The 22899-nt window shown below is 44.9% G+C and overlaps 1 protein-coding gene across 3 annotated transcripts in view; it reads left to right on the top strand.

Annotated features, from left to right (window-relative positions):
- Window positions 1–22899, top strand: part of LOC116273658 (transcription factor SOX-2) — a 42527-nt gene that overhangs the window by 7341 nt on the left and 12287 nt on the right. The window contains exon 2 of one of the 3 annotated variants that reach the window (XR_004181965.1): window positions 10418–10525. The exons of 1 other annotated variant lie outside the window; for it this stretch is intronic. Coding sequence is in view for 1 of the 2 variants with exons in the window: in XM_031662845.1 (XP_031518705.1) it covers window positions 7576–8535 (960 nt within the window). In the remaining variant the exon portion in view is untranslated. Of the gene's footprint in view, window positions 1–4860; window positions 9827–10417; window positions 10526–22899 lie in introns of those variants that run through there. One more of the 3 variants, XM_031662845.1, reaches the window with a different exon arrangement.

Here is a 22899-nt window from a genome sequence, read left to right as displayed (position 1 = left end):
CAGGCGGGCTTGAAGCAGTTGAGGTATAGACTGATACTCATCTCTCTATCACTCAGACGGGCAGATAAGCACTGCCAGACTGTGGGTCCTAATCCAGGGCCCAGCAGCTACGTGGGTTGCTGCAGGGTGTTGAAACCACAAGTACAACTTGACACCATTGAGCCCACGGTGCTTGTCAATAATCTGTGAATTAGGTGCAGAGATTGTCACTGTAGATCATAACAGTTTCTGAAGGACTCATTACAGCCTATCGTGTCAATGATCTTCAAATTAAGGAGGGGGGGGTGGGGCGAGACGAAAAAGGAGTGGGGAGAGCCAGCAAAAAGGGAAGAAGGGTGGGAGGGAAGATAAAAGTCAGAGCCCCAGCTCCGAAGGAGCCTTTAAAGATTATCAGGCCAGCGATCTGAGAATTCCATTGGGATGGGTTTGGAAGCCCAACTCCATCTGAGCCGGGACTGGAAGAGGGGCGCTGGGGGCAAGCAGAAGTGGGCCCCTGGGAAGGCCGACTTCTCAGGCATTCTTTTGAGGCCAGAATAGCTTTTGGGAGAGGGTTCCAGATGTCAATGGGAGGCCTTGAGGATGCCAGCCCGCCCAGGATGGGTGTACACTTTGATTTAGAGCACTTTCCAGGGCCAGCCGCAGCTGCAAATCTTTGAAAAAAGTGGTAATAGTTTCATTTAGGGATGATGGTGATTGTAGGATGACTTTTTTCCAGTGGTTTGCTTTAACTTCTTTTCATGCCACAGGTGAAAACTTTCTTCCTTTTCCTCTGATAGTATTCCTGTCTGTCCCTCACATGTTACGTAGATCTAATTTCTTTCCCTAACTTGCTTTTTTGGGTGCCAAACACATCAGCCCTCTGAGATTTTATCACTTTTGTGGTTTGTATTGAGTCCAACTGTACTTCTGGAAAGGGAAGTTGTGGGTAACACAGTAGCAGTAAGGTCCATAAGATTCCAGAAGAAAGAAGACTAAATTCCATTTATGTGGTGTGGCAGGGGCCAGGCTAAGGGAAAGAGGTTTTCCCTGCTTGGTAAATTGTCCTTGCAGTGAAAGGGTAGCCCAGCCTGCACTGGAGTGTCATTTAATACTGGGTAGAGAAAGCTTAAGGAAAGTGTAGGTTTGTTTTTCCCACAAAAGTTGTGGTCACAACTAAACGAAGTAATCACAGTTGGAGAATTTAAAACAATTGGTTTTTCTCTAAAATGAGGGTAATAACCCTAGCCACTGGAAAAGTGGGATTCTAAGGAAGACCTTTTCCTTTGGTATGATTAATTGCATGAGATAGTGTGGTCAATCAGAGAGATATGTATTTAGACTCAAGCAATGATTTACAGGTATAAAAGGTCCAGTGGCTTTTTGGGCTACCTAGAGTTCCTACTGATCATTTTGCCTTTTAAAAAATTTTCTTCTCCCAATTTTAAAAATAAAAGTCATAGATTTAATGCAACTGAAAACCACTGGTGGCAGCTCTTTAGGTTTTCAGTTTATGTTTTTAAAAGGGAATTTATATTTAAAATAATTAAATCATTTAATGGTCACACTACATTTTCTCCTGGACAACAGCTGTAGTGCAGGGATAGAATCTTAACTTATGTTAAAATTGCTTGATAATTCAGAAATGGAAATGAAATTGTGAAATGTGAATTAATTTCTCCAGAAAATATTTGAGCTAGAATATAAGGATGTTCATATATAATACTGTAACACGATGATTATTATATACAGCTTGAAAGATTATATACTACTTTTGTTGCTATAAAGTAAGGAGAAATATGTTTAGTTTTATAACTGTTGCATTCTTTTCAAAATGTATTTATTTCATCAATGAGAATTAGATGAAAGAGAATGAGTAAAAAGGGAGCTGAATGCAAAGCTGTTCTGCATTCCTTAGGTTTCAAGGGTACTTACAGCTCTTGAGTGAAATTATTTGGTGAAATTGGGTCTGGACTGAAACAGCAATTGTTATCCCTTGTTCATTTGTTAAGTGTAATACCACTTCTGGAAATTAAAGGCAAGGTGCTGAAGGGACAGACAAGAAGAAAAAAATATGATTAAGCAATTTGAAATTGCCAGTGTACCATGCAGCCATATGCATATCTCTATCTTAGTAAATAGAAAGGGATGGAGATATATGTTTATTCTTTTTATCATCTAGAAACATTCATTATAGTTACTATCACTAATCCTTCACACTTCCAAAATCTGACAAGTTTGACATAGGAAAGAAATCGGGGAAATGTAGATGAAAGAGTTTCTATCATTTTGAAAATTGTGTTATAAAAATTAAGGTGTCTATCCCCTCTAGGAATTCCTATGAGGGATCCTTCACAGTCTAAAGGAAATGAAGTTTGACAACGGTACAATTCAGTTTTGAATTTTTGCTCTTACTTTCTATATCCTAACCTTTTCCAGCTTATTTCTTGTTGATTATTTTTGGAAAGTATGCAATGCTCTTTTAAGGGAAAAAATCCTCTAATGCACTTATTTACCTTCATTTATATGTGTTTGTTTCTGAAATGAAGAATCAGACTTTGGTCATACTGGAAGTCATGTAGCATGCTCCAATTTGAAGTGACTGAGACCTTTTGTGACTTACAGAGGAGAAGGAAATGTTTTAAAAATTGGCTTATGCCAGTCTCCTTGCTCTGCAATTCTCAGTTTTCTTGTATTACAGGATAAATACAAATATCATCTCACCAAATTGTACCAGCATTGTCCTAAACATTTAAATTTTCCTTTATTTTTGGCCTTTAAAATTAGAAACTTTTCTCCAATTGCTGTACTTAGCGTTTTAGTTTTATTTTCCTCTCACTTACCAGACTACTGGTATGATCTCTCTCACTGCAGTATGATTGCTGCTATGGTCACTTTTAGAGGAGATTGTTAGAAGGTTAGGATTCGGAGGAAACATGACAAAAAAAGGAAGAAAAAAAACCCCCTTCATTTGGCCACATCTGGCTGCTAGTATATTTAACCAGTTCTAGAATTAGAAAACCTTTCTGTACATTTTCTTCTATTTTTCTCACTTTTTTTCCTTACGTAATGAAATTAAAACTTTTGGAGCCCACAGTTGACATTTTTCAGAAAATTGAGTTATCAAGGCAGTAATTATTTCACGGGGAGATAAAACTCTCATAGCCCTAACTGTCAAATAGGGCTCTTTTCAGATTTTAATTACAAAATAAAATTAGTCTGCTCTTCCTCAGAATGGTTTGTGAGTGGTTAAACAGAGCTTTCCCCCAATACTGGTGGTCGTCAAACTCTGCTAATTAGCAATGCTGAGAAATTCCAGTTAACAAGGACATTCTCCAAGACTCTGCAGGTTCCCTGCCGTTTGCCTTCATTTCCATAAGAAGATTAAGAGAGGAGGGGAACACACTCAAATGCAGATGCAGAAAAGAAGCGTTTTTTAACAAGCATCATAATAGTAAGATGCTTGGCTAGTTCTCACCTAATTACTGCAAGTTAAACCTCTATTTGACACTAAGAAGAAAAAATAAGTCTACAGTCCCCTATCTCCACAAAATTGTCAGTTGGTTTCAGATATAATACTTGAGGAGTGCTGGGGAGACTTTAGGAGAGAAAAAACAATGTGAAAGATTTTTAAATAAAATTGAGTTACACTTAGCAGTTAAGGCCTTTTGGCTAGGGCCTATAATAGAACAAAATAAAATCAGAATATTCCAGTAGTTATGCATTCTTGTTCCTAACTAAAAGTATGTAGCTTTTTGTTGCCCATGGAAGGGAAGTATTATACTCCCTTTAGATTAAGCACTTTCAATTTTCATAGATTGTGCCAATAGCAACATTTTAGATTCTCAGAGGATGAAGCATCCTGTTCCAAGTCTTTTCTGATTGTCTAGTAGTCAATGGTATATTGTTGTTAGTACTGTAGCTGTCTATTACAAACCTAAAATAGTGTTGCTTCTGTCATCTATTGGAATTGTTATAGTTATTATATTTAGGGATCAGTGATGGTGCTGGAGTGAAATAGAGTGGGCAGTGATCTGATTTTTTTAAATGCATATGTTCTAAAAAATCTAATGAGAAAATGTTTCTCCTATCACCATCTTCTTTAATCTTATTTTCATAGCACATTATTATGCATAATCGCCAGCCACAGTTAGTTTATTGTCTCGATAAGTACAGCAGGCTTAATTAAAATAAAGCTGTAAATAAATGCAACCAATGATAACACAATTGTAATATATTTCCATAGCTTATTTATGTGATAAAAGCAATTAATAAAAGACCTAGCCAACCCCTTTAACCTTTTAAATACATTATTATAGAGTTCATGCACAAACACATGCATCTGAGAATATGTAAAAGCTGTTATATATCCTCCCAAGGAAAAAAATTGTGCCTTGAGAGACAAGGCAGCAAGATTGAAAAGATGTGTGTCTATAACCATCTGTTATTAGTATTTATTTTAACAAATATACACCACCCTTATCCACACCAACTCCCTGGTTGTTTCTTCAAACAATTACCCACAAGCTTTTTAAAGTTTTTGGAATAATGCTATTAAGCAGACCGATGCATACACAATCATAAAATGAATGCTTGGTCTGCCCTTCGTGGCGTCTGGACAATCATAATTCATTCACACGTTGAATCTCATAATTTGTACCTATTTTTCCCCATGGTCTAACCTCCCACTTATCTTGAGGTTGTATGTATATTTCTAAGTTAGGCAAATTAAATCTGATTCTTATGATTTGGTTCCGCAGCTTATACGATATGTTAACTTTTCTTTTGTTTAGATTATGTATAATTAGTCTGATCTTCCATCCCCCTTTTTATTTTTATTTTTATTTTTTTACTTTAATTATTTTCAAACACCTTCTTTTAAAGGTAAAAGCAATAGTCTTGGAAAAGCGAATCTACCAGCAGGGGGCGCACCAGCCACATCCCTGAAACCAGCCGCGCTGAAAAGCCGGTGGCTGCCTTCTCTTCTCCAGATCTTCTCAACCTTTTCTCTTTCCTAATCTCCAGGTCCGTGTTTACCTTAATATTACACCTAGATTAAACAGAAAACAGTGCTTTATTTTGAAGAGCGCCGAATATGTATGCATTTTGAGAAACCCAGTCTCACCCTTTCCGGATACCCAGGAACTGAAGCAAGTCATAACTTAAGAGAGAAAAAGGAGAAACTTCGGGGGGCAGGAAGGTTGATTGGAAATAACTTAAGGAAAGTCTGCATAATTCTTTTTTTTACAACTTTTCTGAGTTTCCAGCGGGTATATTTAGTGTGAGTTTGACAGTAACAGGCTAGGAAGGGCAGAGATTGGAGAAGTTGGGGGTCGGGGGAGTGATTATGGAAGAAGGTTAGTAAGGAACAAAACAATGCACCGTTTTGTAAAGATAATAAATGGAACGTGGCTGGTAGATACTATTCAGTACATTTCCTTAGGGTGAGTAAGGGTAGACCAGGGGAGGAGGGGGCGGAGAGAGTGTTACAGAAGAAAGAAAATAAGTAACCCTGATGGTTTAAGCCCTTTATAAAAAAGAAATGGCATCAGGTTTTTCTGTTTTTTTTTTTTTCTCTATTCCCCCCCACCCCACCCTTTGTAGTCAAGTGCATTTTACCCACAAAGATCCCAACAAGAGAGTGGAAGGAAACTTAGACAAGGCTTTGTTTGACTCCGTGTAGCGACAACAAGAGAAACAAAACTACCTATTTGTAACGGACGTGCTGCCATTGCCCTCCGCATTGAGCGCCTACCTATTGAAATCTTTACGTCGGGACAATGGGAGAGCGGCTAAAATTACCCTCTTGGGTCCTGGGCGGGCAAGATTCCTGAGTCCCTACCCCCGCCTCCATCTCATCCTCCTCTAACCCGGGCATTGCTGGGCTCCCCCTTCCCCAGTCCCGGCCGCCTTCTCCCAGTGTGCGCTGCCTGCACCTGTGCCTGGAGAGCATCGACCCCGCCTCCCAAGACTTGAGCCCCTTTGCGGCGCAGCCCCAGCCTTGCGCGGCCTGGGCTTTGCAGCCACCACAGTGGAAATCGACGGGGGAAATGCCAGGGCTGGTTCTGCTCGAGTCCTGGGAACTCTGCGTGGGAGGGAGTTTGTGACTGCGGCCCAAAAGCCACCTCCGTACAGTGCCGTGGGATGCCAGGAAGTTGAAATCACCCTCCCCCATCGCCTGCACTTTTGAGCGCCCTTCCGTCTGTCTCTTTCCCCAGCCCCCATCTGAAACCCGCACGACCGAAACCCTTCTTTCAGGGAGGCATGGGATGGGAATGGGGAGTGGGGGGAGACAGTAGGAGCATCCCCTTTGCTACGGTTGAATGAAGACAGTCTAGTGGGAGATGTGGCTGGGGCTAAAAGGAAGATCTGCAGTTTCCTGGGCCAAAGAGCTGAGTTGGACAGGGAGATGGCAGCTTACCAAGGCCTGCCGGTTCTCAGCTCTAGAGTCGGCCTCATGGTCCGAGCAGGATTTATTTTTAAGAACAGAGCAACGTTACGTGGAAGCAAGGAAGGTTTTGAGGACAGAGGTTTGGGTCTCCTAACTGCTAGTCGGGACTGTGAGAAGGGAGTGAGAGAGTGTTGGCACCTGTAAGGTAAGAGGGGAGAGCGGAAGAGCGCGGTACGGGAGCGGCACCAGAGGGGCTGGAGTGGGGGGGGGGGAGTGCTGTGGATGAGCAGGAGAACAATGACACACCAACTCCTGCACTGGCTGTTTCCAGAAATACGAGTTGGACAGCCGCCCTGAGCCACCCACTGTGCCCTGCCCCACCCCCGCACCTTAGCTGCTTCCCGCGTCCCATCCTCATTTCAGTACCCTGCACCAAAAAGTAAATCAATATTAAGTTTAAAGAAAAAAAAAAAAAAACCCACGTAGTCTTAGTGCTGTTTACCCACTTCCTTCGAAAAGGCGTGTGGTGTGACCTGTTGCTGCGAGAGGGGATACAAAGGTTTCTCAGTGGCTGGCAGGCTGGCTCTGGGAGCCTCCTCCCCCTCCTCGCCTGCCCCTTCCTCCCCCGGCCTCCCCCGCGCGGCCGGCGGCGCGGGAGGCCCCGCCCCCTTTCATGCAAAACCCGGCAGCGAGGCTGGGCTCGAGTGGAGGAGCCGCCGCGCGCTGATTGGTCGCTAGAAACCCATTTATTCCCTGACAGCCCCCGTCACATGGATGGTTGTCTATTAACTTGTTCAAAAAAGTATCAGGAGTTGTCAAGGCAGAGAAGAGAGTGTTTGCAAAAGGGGGAAAGTAGTTTGCTGCCTCTTTAAGACTAGGACTGAGAGAAAGAAGAGGAGAGAGAAAGAAAGGGAGAGAAGTTTGAGCCCCAGGCTTAAGCCTTTCCAAAAAATAATAATAACAATCATCGGCGGCGGCAGGATCGGCCGGAGGAGGAGGGAAGCTCTTTTTTGATCCTGATTCCAGTTTGCCTCTCTCTTTTTTTCCCCCAAATTATTCTTCGCCTGATTTTCCTCGCGGAGCCCTGCGCTCCCGACACCCCCGCCCGCCTCCCCTCCTCCTCTCCCCCCGCCCGCGGGCCCCCCAAAGTCCCGGCCGGGCCGAGGGTCGGCGGCCGCCGGCGGGCCGGGCCCGCGCACAGCGCCCGCATGTACAACATGATGGAGACGGAGCTGAAGCCGCCGGGCCCGCAGCAAACTTCGGGGGGCGGCGGCGGCGGCGGCAACTCTACTGCGGCGGCGGCGGGCGGCAACCAGAAGAACAGTCCGGACCGCGTTAAGCGGCCCATGAATGCCTTCATGGTGTGGTCCCGCGGGCAGCGGCGCAAAATGGCCCAGGAGAACCCCAAGATGCACAACTCGGAGATCAGCAAGCGCCTCGGAGCAGAGTGGAAACTTTTGTCGGAGACGGAGAAGCGGCCCTTCATCGACGAGGCTAAGCGGCTGCGAGCGCTGCACATGAAGGAGCACCCGGATTATAAATACCGGCCCCGGCGGAAAACCAAGACGCTCATGAAGAAGGATAAGTACACGCTGCCCGGCGGGCTGCTGGCCCCCGGCGGCAACAGCATGGCGAGCGGGGTCGGGGTGGGCGCCGGCCTGGGCGCGGGCGTGAACCAGCGCATGGACAGTTACGCGCATATGAACGGCTGGAGCAACGGCAGCTACAGCATGATGCAGGACCAGCTGGGCTACCCTCAGCACCCGGGCCTCAACGCGCACGGCGCAGCGCAGATGCAGCCCATGCACCGCTACGACGTGAGCGCACTGCAGTACAACTCCATGACCAGCTCGCAGACCTACATGAACGGCTCGCCCACCTACAGCATGTCCTACTCGCAGCAGGGCACCCCTGGCATGGCTCTTGGTTCCATGGGTTCGGTGGTCAAGTCCGAGGCCAGCTCCAGCCCCCCTGTGGTTACCTCTTCCTCCCACTCCAGGGCGCCCTGCCAGGCCGGGGACCTCCGGGACATGATCAGCATGTATCTCCCTGGCGCCGAGGTGCCGGAACCCGCCGCCCCCAGCAGACTGCACATGTCCCAGCACTACCAGAGCGGCCCGGTGCCCGGCACGGCCATTAACGGCACACTGCCCCTCTCGCACATGTGAGGGCAGGACAGCGAACTGGAGGGGGGAGAAATTTTCAAAGAAAAACGAGGGAAATGGGAGGGCTGTAAAAGAGGAGAGTAAGAAACAGCATGGAGAAAACCCGGTACGCTCAAAAAGAAAATGGAAAAAAAATCCCATCACCCACAGCAAATGACAGCTGCAAAAGAGAACACCAATCCCATCCACACTCACGCAAAAACCGCGATGCCGACAAGAAAACTTTTATGAGAGAGATCCTGGACTTCTTTTTGGGGGACTATTTTTGTACAGAGAAAACCAGGGGAGGGTGGGGAGGGCGGGGGAATGGACCTTGTATAGATCTGGAGGAAAGAAAGCTACGAAAAACTTTTTAAAAGTTCTAGTGGTACGGTAGGAGCTTTGCAGGAAGTTTGCAAAAGTCTTTACCAATAATATTTAGAGCTAGTCTCCAAGTGACGAAAAAAATGTTTTAATATTTGCAAGCAACTTTTGTACAGTATTTATCGAGATAAACATGGCAATCAAAATGTCCATTGTTTATAAGCTGAGAATTTGCCAATATTTTTCAAGGAGAGGCTTCTTGCTGAATTTTGATTCTGCAGCTGAAATTTAGGAAAGTTGCAAACGTGGAAAGAAGAAAATTATTCAGATTTGGACATTTTAATTGTTTAAAAATTGTACAAAAGGAAAAAATTAGAATAAGTACTGGCGAACCATCTCTGTGGTCTTGTTTAAAAGGGCAAAAGTTTTAGATTGTACTAAATTTTATAACTCAACTGTTAAAAGCAAAAATGGCCATGCAGGTTGACATCGTTGGTAATTTATAATAGCTTTTGTTCAATCCCAACTTTCCATTTTGTTCAGATAAAAAAAAGAACATGAAATTACTGTGTTTGAAATATTTTCTTATGGTTTGTAATATTTCTGTAAATTTATTGTGATATTTTAAGGTTTTTCCCCCTTTATTTTCCGTAGTTGTATTTTAAAAGATTCGGCTCTGTATTATTTGAATCAGTCTGCCGAGAATCCATGTATATATTTGAACTAATATCATCCTTATAACAGGTACATTTTCAACTTAAGTTTTTACTCCATTATGCACAGTTTGAGATAAATAAATTTTTGAAATATGGACACTGAAATTATTCTTGAGTCTTTCATTTATTTGGATAACACTGTGATTATACATAACTTCTCGGGGAACTATAATACTGTGCTCAGCCAAGAAAGCAAAATACCAAAAACCTTGGTATTACTAGTCCAGCATCATGTGCTAATGTTAACTGCAAAAAAAAAAAAAAAAAAAAAAAAACCACTGGATGATTAATAAGTACTGGAAAAACTGAAATTTCTGTCATTTCTAAAATAGAAACTAGAGACATATATTGTAAATCCGCCCCCTCCTTTTCTAAGCAGCATGAATAAGCATGATGGGGACTTTTACTTAAAACTGATTTATGCCACTTGTTGCCAGAAAGGATTCAATTCTGAAATTTTTCATGTAGTTTAGTAGATAGGGTGTTGAGCCAAATCAGAACCAGGTTGGCTGGTTTTGTTTTCATTTTCTTCACAGCACAATGGCCCTTTGAAACCTGGCTATAGAGAAAAATGATGCTTCTTGTATCAGAATAATTGCAAACTAGACATGCAAAGTGTTCATCTGCTGGGTGGGTGTTTGGATTACTCTGGCCCTGCTATTGTCTGAGAGGAAACAAGTGGTTTGCTTTCTTTGTTCCTTGACTTCATAAACTTTCTCCTCTACATTTTCCTGTTCGGGGCGAGGGAAAGAAAAGAACATCTTGCAAAACTCCCCGGCTTATCATAAACATAGTTTTTTTTATTATTTATTTTCTTTTTTCCCCTCTCTCTCCCTCTGCCTGAATTCCATTTCTTAAACTGGCAGCGCGGGTCCAAGCCTGTAGCCCCAAATCGGATAATCTCTGCAGCTGATAACAAGCAAAAGAGAAGCCAGGCAACAGCCATATTAAAGAAGAAAACAATCAACTCTGAGGTAGATATTTTACTTTGTCCGGTCTAATCACATTTGGAGATGATTATGCTTTTGATCTGTTAACAATGTTTTACTACTGTAGTAGAGAAGTGGGGGAGGGGAAAGGGGTGGGGAAACAAGATTGGATTTGTTGTGTGTGTGTGTGTGTGTCTGTGTGTGTGAGTGTGTGGTTTTTTTTTTTTTCCCCCCTAGGAAAGGTAAAGAAAGGCTATAGTTGTCCTCAGTGGGAGTGGAAAAGTTGAGACATCGCCATGGTCTTTGAATTAGCGATGCTTCTGCATCACCACCCACCCTTGCTTTGGGGCAGCCGGATAATCTGTTACCTAGTCAGGGACTTTTCTGCTTTATTTACTACTTGATTCGCTCATCTTCCCCCACCCGCGGGGACCAGGAACCAACAGTCGGGCCCTCTTAAGAGCACGGGTTTGCTTCCCACAAATTCAAGAGCTTGTCGTGTCAACTTGATACAACTTTGGAGAAGTTGGAATCCGGCAGCGTCTTCCACCCTTCAGTAAAGTACCCGCTGCAGCCACTAAGTTAGCTCATCCCGTTGGTTTGCATCTTCTCATTTCCAAGAAAGTATTTCTTTCTCATGGTGTTACTAATGTTAGTTCTGGGATGAACTGAGGATATCTCATGTTTTCTGTACTTTCTATTTTTTTCTAGATTGCTTTGTTTTAGATATGTACTGGTTTTTATTTATTACTTTTTTAATCCTCATTTTTAGGGTAACATTGTACTGGGAAGGGACAATTATTATTCCAGTTCCCAATTCTAAGCAAGGCATTTTCCCCCCTAATTAATGCAGAGACTCTAAAAGAATTTCCCCCAGCCTGGCCAGCCATTGTAATGCATATACGGATTATTCACGTGGTAATGAGCACATTCGCCAGTTCTTGCTCACACATACGAATAAAAGAAACTTTGAATAAAGATCCAAATGATCATGCTGGGGGAGTGGGGAGGATATTCCCGGAATTTGAGGCAGTCAACTATATAGATTGTATGTATTTTGAAAATAGAAATATATTAGAAATATGTATAGAGGTTTACAGTAATTGTACTGCTCTCACCTCTCTTTTTTAAAAAAGAGCCCACAGGGTCAGCAACTTTCTGGCAAAATGGTCAGGTTCAAATATTTAGCAAAAGGAAAGGGAGCACAATATTTTGGGAAATAGAACTAGCTTTGAATAATTGTCACTGTCTGCATAAAACAAGAGAACTCCCGTTCCCCCTCCTATCCCTTCCTACCTCCAAACCAGATAGTTGAAAAATGAAAGTCAAAATATTTTGTTTGCAAATATAAATGCTTTTGATAACTACATCTGAGGGAAATGGTACATATCTTGTGCCATCATTCATTTGATTAAATTAAATGGTTCCCTGAGATATGTAATTTCATGGCTAGATTAATATTGAACATATAATATTTTAATAATAGTGTGATTTTCAAGGAGAGTAAACCCATAAACTTGCCCAGAGATGGTTATCTCACGGTGCTGAAGATAGTTGTTGTTTAGTTCTTTTCCTCAGGATATTATTCTGCTCAATGAAACCACTCAATTTCCAGTCAAATAGGGTGAATTTAAATGTTTTGTTAACCATATATACAGAATAGAAATGTGCAGAAGGATGAGAGTATAGTTTGTTCTTTCTGCAATTTTTTTCTCTCCCCAAACCACCCGCTCCCCCTCCCCGCATACTTTAAATAAAGAGCGTTAAAATATTTTGCTGAGCTGTAGTAGATTAGCAAGGTTTCTTGCCAATGCTGGGAAGCTGGTATTACAGACCATCCCAGGGGAAAATGGCTCACATTAACCACTAAATGAATATTTGACAAGGGCTCATTCGGAGGTATTATTACTATAAATGTGTCCCTACTGGACTTTTCAAGGGTCAAAGAGCAACGCTTCAATTAATTATTTAGACTGCTAGTAGATTTGGTGGTAATAGCTGTACTTATTTCTAGAAATCGACACATTCTTACAGTAGGAAAATCTCAGGAGAATCTTCTCCATCAGCAACACCTTGGATTGAAATACACATGGACCCCTGGCATTCTAAAGCTGACTTCTTCATAAAACCTTTCCCTGGGCTGGTAGGGGGTGGGGGGCACAGAATTACAGTCTCTTTTTCTGTTTCACTGACTGTTTCTTGGTTTAAAAGAAAAGAAAGACAGAACATAATAATTTATCTTAATATCCACGTCATGTATGACAAGGTCTTTTAGGGATCTGCAATATGGGACAAAAGGGGAGGGTACTCATTTACAACCTTTGCCTTTTCTAAGTAGAGATGTCACAGGATTTCAGAGACTCAGGGAGGCCCTGAATTTAGACAGGATGCACATTCCTGTTTGTCAATAAAATGCAAGTTTGAAAGTGGAAGGTTCCATAAGCTGACTACGATTAGTTCTAATAGTCTCGAGTAAATTGGGGTACAAGGTAGTCCCTCCTTCTCTCCCCACCTATTGGTCTGAACACTGCAAGGTGCGGTAGGGGGACCAGTGTTCCATTTCTGCCGTGTCATAGGTTCCTCCGTGGCCCTAGGTAAAATGGTAAGGGAATGATTTTGAGGGTAAGATTCCTTGACAATAATATAAGTTGAATGAATAAGAGATAAGCTGCGGGGTGGGGGGGGGGGGGCGGTGGGAACAGTAATTACAAACCCAATTCATTCAGCTTTTCAGAACTTTTGTTGTGGGAGCTCCATTGACAGGTTTTGAGCTGCCAGTTTTCTCACATTAAAAAGAACTGCTCAGCGCCTCAGGGGGACAAGAAATACCGCTTTACTACATAGTGACGGGGTCTTCATTTAGAACCATTACAAGACGAAAATTAAACAGTGCCTTTGTGTGCAAGAGGTTTACTTTTCAACTGCTAACAGTTTATAGCTAACTGCTCTGAGATTGAAGTTTGACTATGGTTTGATCGCCTGATGATTGACACTGCTTATTTATTTATTTATCTGTTATAATTAAGAGAACTTTTCATCACCCCCACCCTGGTTTTATTTCTTGCTCTTGGAGAATTTTGTCAAATAGATCCTCATATTCTTCTTTGTGGAAGGAGTTTCCTTTGCTATGAGCTTTAGCAGAGACTTCAGTTCACATTCCCCAACGGACAACCCCCACCCCACACACCCACATTATTGCCTTAAAATAATTTGCATCTCATTCTCTGTTTTTTTCTGCTGCATTTTCTTGCTCTCCAAGCTAAGGCGGCTTTTCAGGCAGCAAGTAGGGTTGGAGATAGGGGTTAATTTATTTTTTTGCTTTGCTTTCTTTTTTTGACCTAAATTTGAAGAGGGCTGTGTGGATTTCCTAAGGACTTCACCTATGAGGTGAATCCCTTAAAGAAGGAAGAAGGGGGAGAAACTCTGACCTTTACTGTGAAAATATGGATACAGTCCAAAGGGACATAGCTTCTGGAGTTCCAGAGTAAGGAAAGCTGTGGAAGGAGCTTCCCAAAGACAGGAAAGTTGCCCAAACCTGATAATTAGTTTAGTGTCTTTCATGGTTATTTTCTATTAAAACTTTTCTGGAAACCTAACATCTGTTACCACCAAGGGAGACTTGTAACCTCCTCTCTCCCTGCTAACAGTGCTGTCCAGTTTTATGATTCTTGTTTTCAGTTTGTCTATCTTGCTTCTGTGGCCTTTAGAAAATAATGGACTTGATTTTCTTATTTTGACTAAGGGGATTTCTCTTTGGAAGGGTGGAGTATTAAGATAGGTCTAAGATTCTTGTCTGTGGCAGAGAGCTCTCTTTCTCTATTCCGAGTTCAGATGGATTTTATTTTATACTTTGGTATAATGGTGATATTTCTGATTCCTTGAGCACTTTGCTCAGTTTTTCTCCTAAAGCAAATAGAATGTCCTCTCATTTCGGAATGCAAAGATATTTGCTTCACCTAGGCGTTTGAACTTGATACTTGTTCTCCTTTGCAAAGAAGTGTCAGGTGATTTGAAAGCTGGAGGTGTCCTTCGTTTTATTACCCTAGTCTGCCTGCGCGTACAGAATGAAGGGTGCACTGTTTTATATAGAGTTCGGCGCTTTGAACTATCATTTGCCTCGCTCTCCCAGCTTCCGCGCGGGGCACGGCTCCGGGCTGTGAGCGCGCCGGCCTCCCGCCGGCTGTCCTGGGGAGCGCGCAGTGCCCAGTGGTAAGAGCCGACGCGCGGGCAAATTGAGGCCAAGCTGACAAGCTCTGGCGGGTGGACCTGACGTCACCGCGGCCCGGGCCACAGCACCCATGGGGCTCCCCAAGAAGGTGCTGTGTGGGGCTCGAGTTCTCTCTGTCCGGGCTTTGCTCAAACGGCCGCATTCCCTCTCCCTCAGTCACCGACCCGCGTCAGACAAGTATAGAAAGTCTCCCGAGGCGCTGGGGCCCTCACCACTTCAGAGTCCTCTGCCTCCTGCTCCCCAGCCCAAGCCCTCTCCATGTTGACCTCGTGACTCGGGAGATGGTGTCTAGGCCCCAATTTCCACCCACATCAGAGATTGTCTACCCAAGGGGATGTTTGTCCCTTTTTGTGGCCAAGTTTCAGTATTAGTGATTTCGCTTGGTTCTTCCCGATTAGAGGCCGAGGACTGGCAGGGCTGGGGAATCCCCCGGAGCAATCTCGGATCCCTGGAATATTGGGCCCCTCTGGATTAGAGCAGGTAGGGATGGAAAGATACAGACCCTTCACTTTCCCGTTTGTTAGATAGGGATAATATATAGTTACCTCGAAGAAGATAATACAAAGTGCCTGACAAAATAGGCTTAATTGTTTAGTATGACTTTCCTTACTGCCCAGCAGACTTAGGGAAGGGAAGCAGTTCTCATGTTAGACTACAGAGAACAATACAGAAACCCCAGTCCTTTCTGGCCTTCCTGGCTCTGGACAGCGAAATTAGCCTTGTTCATACTACACTTCTTACTTCTCCAGTGCTCTCTCTGGCTTAAGGTTTGCCTAGGAAGTTATCTTGCAAACTTGCCATCCCTGTGCATCGTCCTGAAGGGAGGGATCCCGGCATTCCGGGCAGGACCCGCCCCCACCCGCAGAAGGCAGAAAAATAATTACTGTATTAAATAAGGAGCGCTGAATTCTTCCTGAGGGTTCTTATCGCTGGCGGCCAGGCCAGAAGCGGGACTGCGCCCCCACCCCCACCTCGTGACGTCAGGGCCTCAGGGCCCCGGGGATGAAATGATTCGTTTGACTGTTCCAGAAAGGGCAATCCGAACGCTTACAGGGCGAGGCCAGTGCAGCCCAGCTCCATCACCACTACCAAGCCCCAGTTTGGGAGGCTCCCGAGGCCCCTGGCCGCCCCCCAAGCCCTGTCTCCAGAACATAACCACATATACAAGTAGCCATAGTCTTCAGTACGTATATAGTCACGCGCACAACTCTCGTCACAGGAGCGCCCTTCTTCCAAATATATATAAGTTATTTAGTTTGTCAGCCACAATTTGTTGTGGGATCTGAATGAGTTGTTTCTGTTGTGTTTGTATGTTTTTGTTTTTAGACGGTCGACAAATTACAACAAATGCCTTTACAAAGCACACCATGGCTTTATTTAACCCGGTACAAGTTTCAGCGGCGATTTAAGAAATGGACTTAAAAGAGTTTTCTGGCTCTCATATTCAGCCATGGTTAGGACAGTTGCTCCAGCTTATCATTGCTGCACCAGTTCTGTTTTCTCTTTCCCCTCCATTCCTAAGAATCTGTATAGCTTTTAAAAATCTTTTTAGAGTCATGTATTGCTGAGAGAATTTCTTAGAACTGTGATTTAAATTGTAGATAAGAGGAAAGATAGCCGGACAGTGGAATGTGTGTAAATGGAATAAAATTATTTGTTAGGGAAAAGCACCTGGGCATTTCTGGATTTCTGGGAGATGCACTTCTCAAATTTTCTTTCCAATTCTCAAATCAATTTGATTTATTGAATGCCCTTCTAATGGAAAGGGTCCTGGAAAATAGGCCTTATGTTCTGATATTGGTCCAGGATCTCACACAGTAATGATTAGCCAATATTTTGCATGCAGTCAGTTTAGTATCAGCTCACATCCAGGTCGATTTTATCACACTTAACAGCTCAAATCTGGGTTATTGCATAACATTAGAGTTTAATCAGTCTGGAATACTAAATGGCAAACCTGTCTTCTCCTTCTCAAGGTCCTCCTCCCTTTCTCTATTTCTCCTTCCTCCCACCTCCAAGGAAACTATCTTAAAATCAAGTTTCCCTTTGAGAGTTTGTTTACCCCAACTTCTGTTAAACTAGACTAACACGCTCTCATCAGCTTTCTAAACACTGTCTCATCAGCTTTGTGAAATGGTGCAAAAACATCTTGGAATCCAAGATGGCAAAATAAACTTGAGCATATGGGGGGAAGACTGCCTTGTTAAGAAATTGATTTAAATGTTTAGCTTACACTTCAGCCTCAATGCTTCCCTTACTACCCACTCTTACTTCCCTCACTGCCCACTCCTGGTTCTTGGGTACCCCACCTCTATTAGCAAGCTGGTTCCCCCAGCATAAATTATGAATGCATATCAACAGGCTCATCTGCTGTGATAAATCAGAGGCTTTTCTCTTTTGCGCATTTCTGCTTTTATTCTCATCAAAATGTCTTTCTGCCCCATGCTAGCAGCGTCTTTCTACAAACTTACTATCCCCATATAAACTATGGAGATATATTCTCAATTGGAAAAATCAGGTAATTCCACCCCCCACCCCCCCACCACCACCCAAGGAAGCCTTACAAGTTAAGGATACAAACTATTTCGTGGTTAGTTGTATGAGCTTCCAAATTAGCTGCATATAAAGTATTTTAAGATTTTTTTTTTTTTTTTTTTTGGCTGTCACTGGCTGGCAATACTCATTTTGTGTGTGTGTGTGTGTGTGTGTGTGTGTGTTGGTTTGAAAAGCAGGAAGAAATGTAATGAATTGAGTGCTGTCAGAGATGTCTTCTGTTTGAACAATCTGCGATGGGCTGAATGGCAGGGACTCCCTCATCCAGTGCAGGTGCAGTAGAGCTGGGGAAGGGGGGAGGGGGGCTCCCTCTGTTCAGTCAAAAAGCACCATTCTCCACAATAGACCACACACTGACAGCCAGCGTGACATCAACTCACACTTTCATACTTTTCCCCCCATCCATAGTTCTGAGTTCACAAAGTGGCCATACAGTAGCCTTGGTTAGGTTCCTTTAATGAACATTTTGTGGCTCCTATGACCAACATCGAAATCCGCGGAGCCCTGGGAGGAACAAATAGATTTTTAATCGTGAGTTCCAAACCAGAATGTATAGCTATAGATATTAAAAGTAAGCCGGTCTCTACATTCTCTCCCAATGCCAATGCCCACAGCAACCCCAGATGATCTGAAAACTCTGAGTTAAAAGTTCTTCTAAGACTTCTTAGGTTCCAAGACACTGTTTCCCATGTCCTGAGAGAGATCAAACAGAAAAGGAGAGAAGGCACAAATTTTATGTATTTATTTAAATGTAAGAGCACCTCTAGTATTTTATTATGCTTCATGAGAGGGTTAATCCTACAAATTAATGAACATTAAGCTTGTGGAGTGGAGTTCTGCCCCCTTTTGAATTGGTTTTACTGGGAAGAGGGGTGTGGAGAAAAACAAGAGGGTTAGGAAAGGCAGCAACTGTTTTAAAACTCTGAACAATGATGCGACCGCCGTTTGGCTGTCCTGCTGCTGCAAGGACTGGACCTTCTAAGAGTTTGTTTTATTTTGTTGAAGCCCAGGCCTTGATGCCTCAAGTTTTAAATGGAATTACTCAAGGAGGGCACACTACTAGACAAACTATTCTACTCAATTCCTTCATCCCCAACTCAGTCCCTACTCCTCTCTGCCCCCGCCCACTTGGCCACTTCTTAGTCCTGGATCTGAACATTTTAGCTGAAAGAGGGAGGGGCGAGGAAAGGGCCAGGACAGTTCTCTCAGTGCCACGACTCCCCCTGGAGACATCCCCGTGGCCCTGCCGCTGGCTGATTCTCCCCTGTGCCTTGACTTGCTGAAACATCTCGCTGGGGAAAATTACTCCCTACTTGCTTACATGTGTGTATTTAAAAACACATGTAGCCTTACACATGTTTCATCACGGCAACAAAAAATATCAACATTCTAGTCCCAGGAGCAAAACGTTTCAATCATTCACCTAAATACTGTTCAGTAGATGGGGGCAGGAATAGGTAGACCTCCTAGGACAGCGGTCACAATACCCCTCTCCTCCGCATGGACACCAGGAATGCGGGGTCTGGCGGTGCGTGGCGCAGGGCGAGAAGATTTGATGTGCAGGGTAAGTAAAGGGCAAGTTATTTAAAACCTCAAATAACACAGGAAAAGATGGTAAGAGTGCTGTGGAGCCCTTTGCTTGCTTGTGACTACGAGTCGCCAGGTGGCCCGCATTAGAGTATGCCTACGGCGCCTACTAACGTCTAGGCCTAGGAGAGGCGTCTCCCCGCCCCTCGACCCACAGCCAGCCGCCACTTGATAGCTAACGCGTCTTCCGGCCGGTACACACCCACAATTAATCTTTCTTATTAAAGCCTCCATTCTGTACCCATGGGGCGACTCAAACCTATTTAGATTTCCTTGGTTGGCTGCACAAATTTAAGTGGGCAACGAATTATAAACCTAATAACAGAGGACGAGAGAGGGTGATTTGAGTAGAGAAGACGCAAGATTCACTAGGGTCGTGAAGATGCTGCGGGCCTTGCCCACCACGGCATCTACTTCGGGTTGCACCCCAGGCTCTGAGAAAGGTAGTGAACCTCACACTCACACACTACACACAACATGAGTACACACACTTGCACCCCTACCCCCTTTGCTCACAGGTACACTTGCGTGGAAATTGCCTCTTCCGGAGTTCTTATAAACCCCTCCCAGACAGGCAGGATTCTCAAGAGCATCGGAACCAGGGAACTTGCAGGGAACTAGGGAAGGTTTGCACTGTTTGGGATTAATTGAGAATAATTAACACTGGAGACCGTTAATCACCACTTTGCTTCTCTCTCCCTCCTTTCGGGTCTGCGGCGTCTGCCTTTTTCGCTCCCGCTGCCGGCGCGGGTATGCTGGTGAAAGTGAAGACGTCGCGGTAGCTGTCACCCAGTTCGGCTGTACTTTTTTAAACGCTCGCATATTGTTTGATTACTAATTCGAGTTAATATGATCTTTATGGCAACATAACAGTGGATAATTGGCCTTTTTTTCTGAACAACAATGTAAATCACAATCGCTTTATTATTTAATAACGTCAAACGCTTCGTTGGATTGGCCCCGACCGAGAAGACCTTTTCTTTCTAGACAGTGTTGTGGAGGAAGAACAATGAAGATCTAATTGTGGAGATTTCATAAGTTGGCTCCCGTAAATGAACAGCTTAGATATGGAAGTTCCAGCAGATGTGGGTACTATTAGCCTCTACAAGCTCTACCCCCAACCCCCATATACGCAGTCCAAACACTCCATTGGAGGGCTTTTTTTTTTTTTTTTTTTTTTTTGTGGTGGTGGTGGTGGTGGTGGTCCGCAGATCCTAGCAACCACCTAAAGTTTCCAGTAGTAATTAGAGCTTTTATCGGGCTTGCTCTTCAGCCCTTTATATTGCCGATTTAGCGTTAAGGCATTAAGTCCACACACCAAATTAGCGCGACTCCCAAATAACCACAACCACTTATTCTCCCCTTCCCTCATTTTGGTGATTGGACACCAAGAGCACGGGCCTGGGACTTTTTTTTGGGGGGGGGGCGTTTACTTTGTTTTGATTTGATTTTTAAAACGGATTCGCTATCGCACTGTCTTGGAATATACTTGTTTCAGGCAGAGTTTTGCAAGGGACCTGAGCCATTATTTTGCAAACGCCTGGAAGAGCACACGAAACTCAGAGAACTACAATGCAGACGACAACGCTTAGAAGGAATGGGTCCCCGCTGCTCGAATGAAAGATTAATTACATTTGCCCCAAAAGCCCCAATTCTAACGGTCTCTATCGCGGCTTTTGCCGTCACTGGAGGACCGCTGTCTCTGGGGTCTGCAGACATCGGAGTCCTTTGCAAATGAAGAGCCCCCACCATTTGGAATTCGGGTCAAGGAGAAAGACTCTGAGCCTGCAGCAGTTTTTGTTTTTGCGTGTGCCCGCCTCTCCATTTTATTCAACTTCTTCTGCCTGTCGGGAAGCAGAACAATCGCTCCCCACCCACCCCCCTCCGCCACGTTTCTAAGATAAACAGGAGGTGCAAAATGCTTTGCCTGCACACGCGCCCTCGTGGCCCAGTCTAGATCGGACGACCGGCGCGTCGGGACATGCAGCTGTCTCCCAACCAGACCTGGGAGAAGACATCCCCCCTTCTCTCTTCCCACCTGCATTTAAAAACCATCGCATTGACTGCTCTAGAGTCAGGTTCACAGTTTCGGCCCTCCATGCCACCTTCCAGTTTCTTCCCAGTCCACTCTCTCTCTTTCCCAGGACCTAAAAAGTGACGGGGAGAGAGTGAAGAATTGGAGAAAGCAGCAGATTTTCAAAACGTATTCCCCCCCCCCCCCCCCCACCCCCATCTTTTAAAGTAGTATGTTGCCACAAGGAGTGGATTTGGGAAACTTTCCCTAACAGGAGTTGGGCGCAGTGTTATTCTTCTCCATGGGTCTGCTGGCCTCCCCGCCCCCGCTGGACAATGCGTGCTTTGAGACTCGGTGGCCTGCAGGCAGCGGGAGACGAGGGGACTGGGCAGCCTTCCTCCAAGGGGCCCGCAGCTGGGGGAGCGCCAGGCAGGGAACAGAGACAGGGAGACGAGCCACGCAGGAAGGAAAACCATGAAAGTGCCATTTTTTCCCTCAGCCTACACAGAGGCAGGCTTTGAGGACCTAGGGGCAGGGCAGTTGGGGCGGGGGTTGGGGGGGCGGCGTTGAGAGGTTTTGCGTGTTCTTTTAGCCCCTTTCCCCCAACTGAAACATTTTATTTTGGCACATAATTATGCACCCTAGGTTCTCCAACCTCGTTGCCCTCAATCTTGGTAACCTAGTCTTTGGTTAATAATATCACAACTCGGGGCTTTAACGCTCAGACCCTCTCCAGGCCCCAGCCTCCGTATTCTCGGAGCCCTCCACCACTGATACCTCTCATGGCGTGCGGCGCCCCAGGAAAAGGCTCTTGGCCAGGGCCTCTGGGACATTACTTTCTAGTTTGTTTTGTTTGTTGTTTTTTTTTCCCAAAGAGACCACCACCACCCTCATCCTCTTCAGGCAGCATTTAAGAGAGGACCTCTGAGATCGGCAGAAGCCCTCAGACGGTTGCCATATTGGTGGAAGCGTTTGTCTGATGTTTTAAAACGTGTACCAAACGGGGCGTCAGGGCCACGTGCTGTGCCTTCGAAAAGCCGCCGCGGGCCCTGCCTTTCAGAGCTGCGGAAGCAGGGGCTGGCTTGGAGGGGGCGCTGAAACCACCGGCGGGCGTCAGGGGCCAGCGCTGAGCTGCAAATCTGGCCGCAGCGCTGAGTGAAGCGAATTATCTGGAGCGTGTTTGATCTGGGACTGCGTAGTCAGCTTCTGCTTTATTTGTTTGTTTGTAATCTCATATTTAGCAAGCCGGGACGGTGGCAGCAAGGGAGAAAGGACGGGATGGAGGAGGGGGCTTCGCTGTAACCACACCCCTTCCTAATGAGTTAATTTCCATACTTGCGCCTCCCGCATCTAGCGCCCTCTTTTTTTTTTTTTTCTTCCTGACGCCACTGTGCTGTTGCGTCTTGCGCAGCGCAGACACCTCCACTCTGGATTGAAACGAAAAAGCTCGCGGTAAGAGCAGAAAATTGGTCTATTGATACATTCGCTCCGAGTGTTGATCTTGGCATCACCGGTAGCCGGTTAATTCCCCCACCCCGCCCCCGCCAGTGGGTCGCACGCGGATTGCCGAGGGCTTGCGGGCACTCAGGCAGACGCAGACAGAAACCCACATCGACCCCCGCCTTTCCCCGCCTCCAGCTGTCAGAGACTCTCAAGTCCCTTTCTTTTTTACCCAACTCCGGATTATTTTCCCCCTCAAGGTGAGGGCAGTGAGAGCAGTGAGGGCACAGTCCGCACAAAAAGGGAGAAAATAATCGCAAACGAACGAACCAAAAGTGAAAGTTTCAAACTAGATACCAGACCTGATGAAGAAATATGTAATCTCGAACTCGAGGGAAGGTGCTGACCCGAGTGGGTACTTAAGAGAGGGAAGGAGGGAAACTGAGGTGGTGAGATTATGTCCACAGTACGGGTCGGTTAAAAGTTGTAGTAAAGAAGTTTTGGGAGGGCCCTCACTAGAAACTCAAGGTGGGTTTCAGCTGATTTAACCTGGTTTCCTACACATTTTTGCGGTGATTCTGCTCTGGAAATTGGCGA

Source organism: Papio anubis, chromosome 2 (genome assembly GCF_008728515.1).
Source record: "Papio anubis isolate 15944 chromosome 2, Panubis1.0, whole genome shotgun sequence".
Lineage (NCBI taxonomy): Eukaryota > Metazoa > Chordata > Mammalia > Primates > Cercopithecidae > Papio > Papio anubis.
This window is presented reverse-complemented; position numbering and strand designations above follow the sequence as displayed.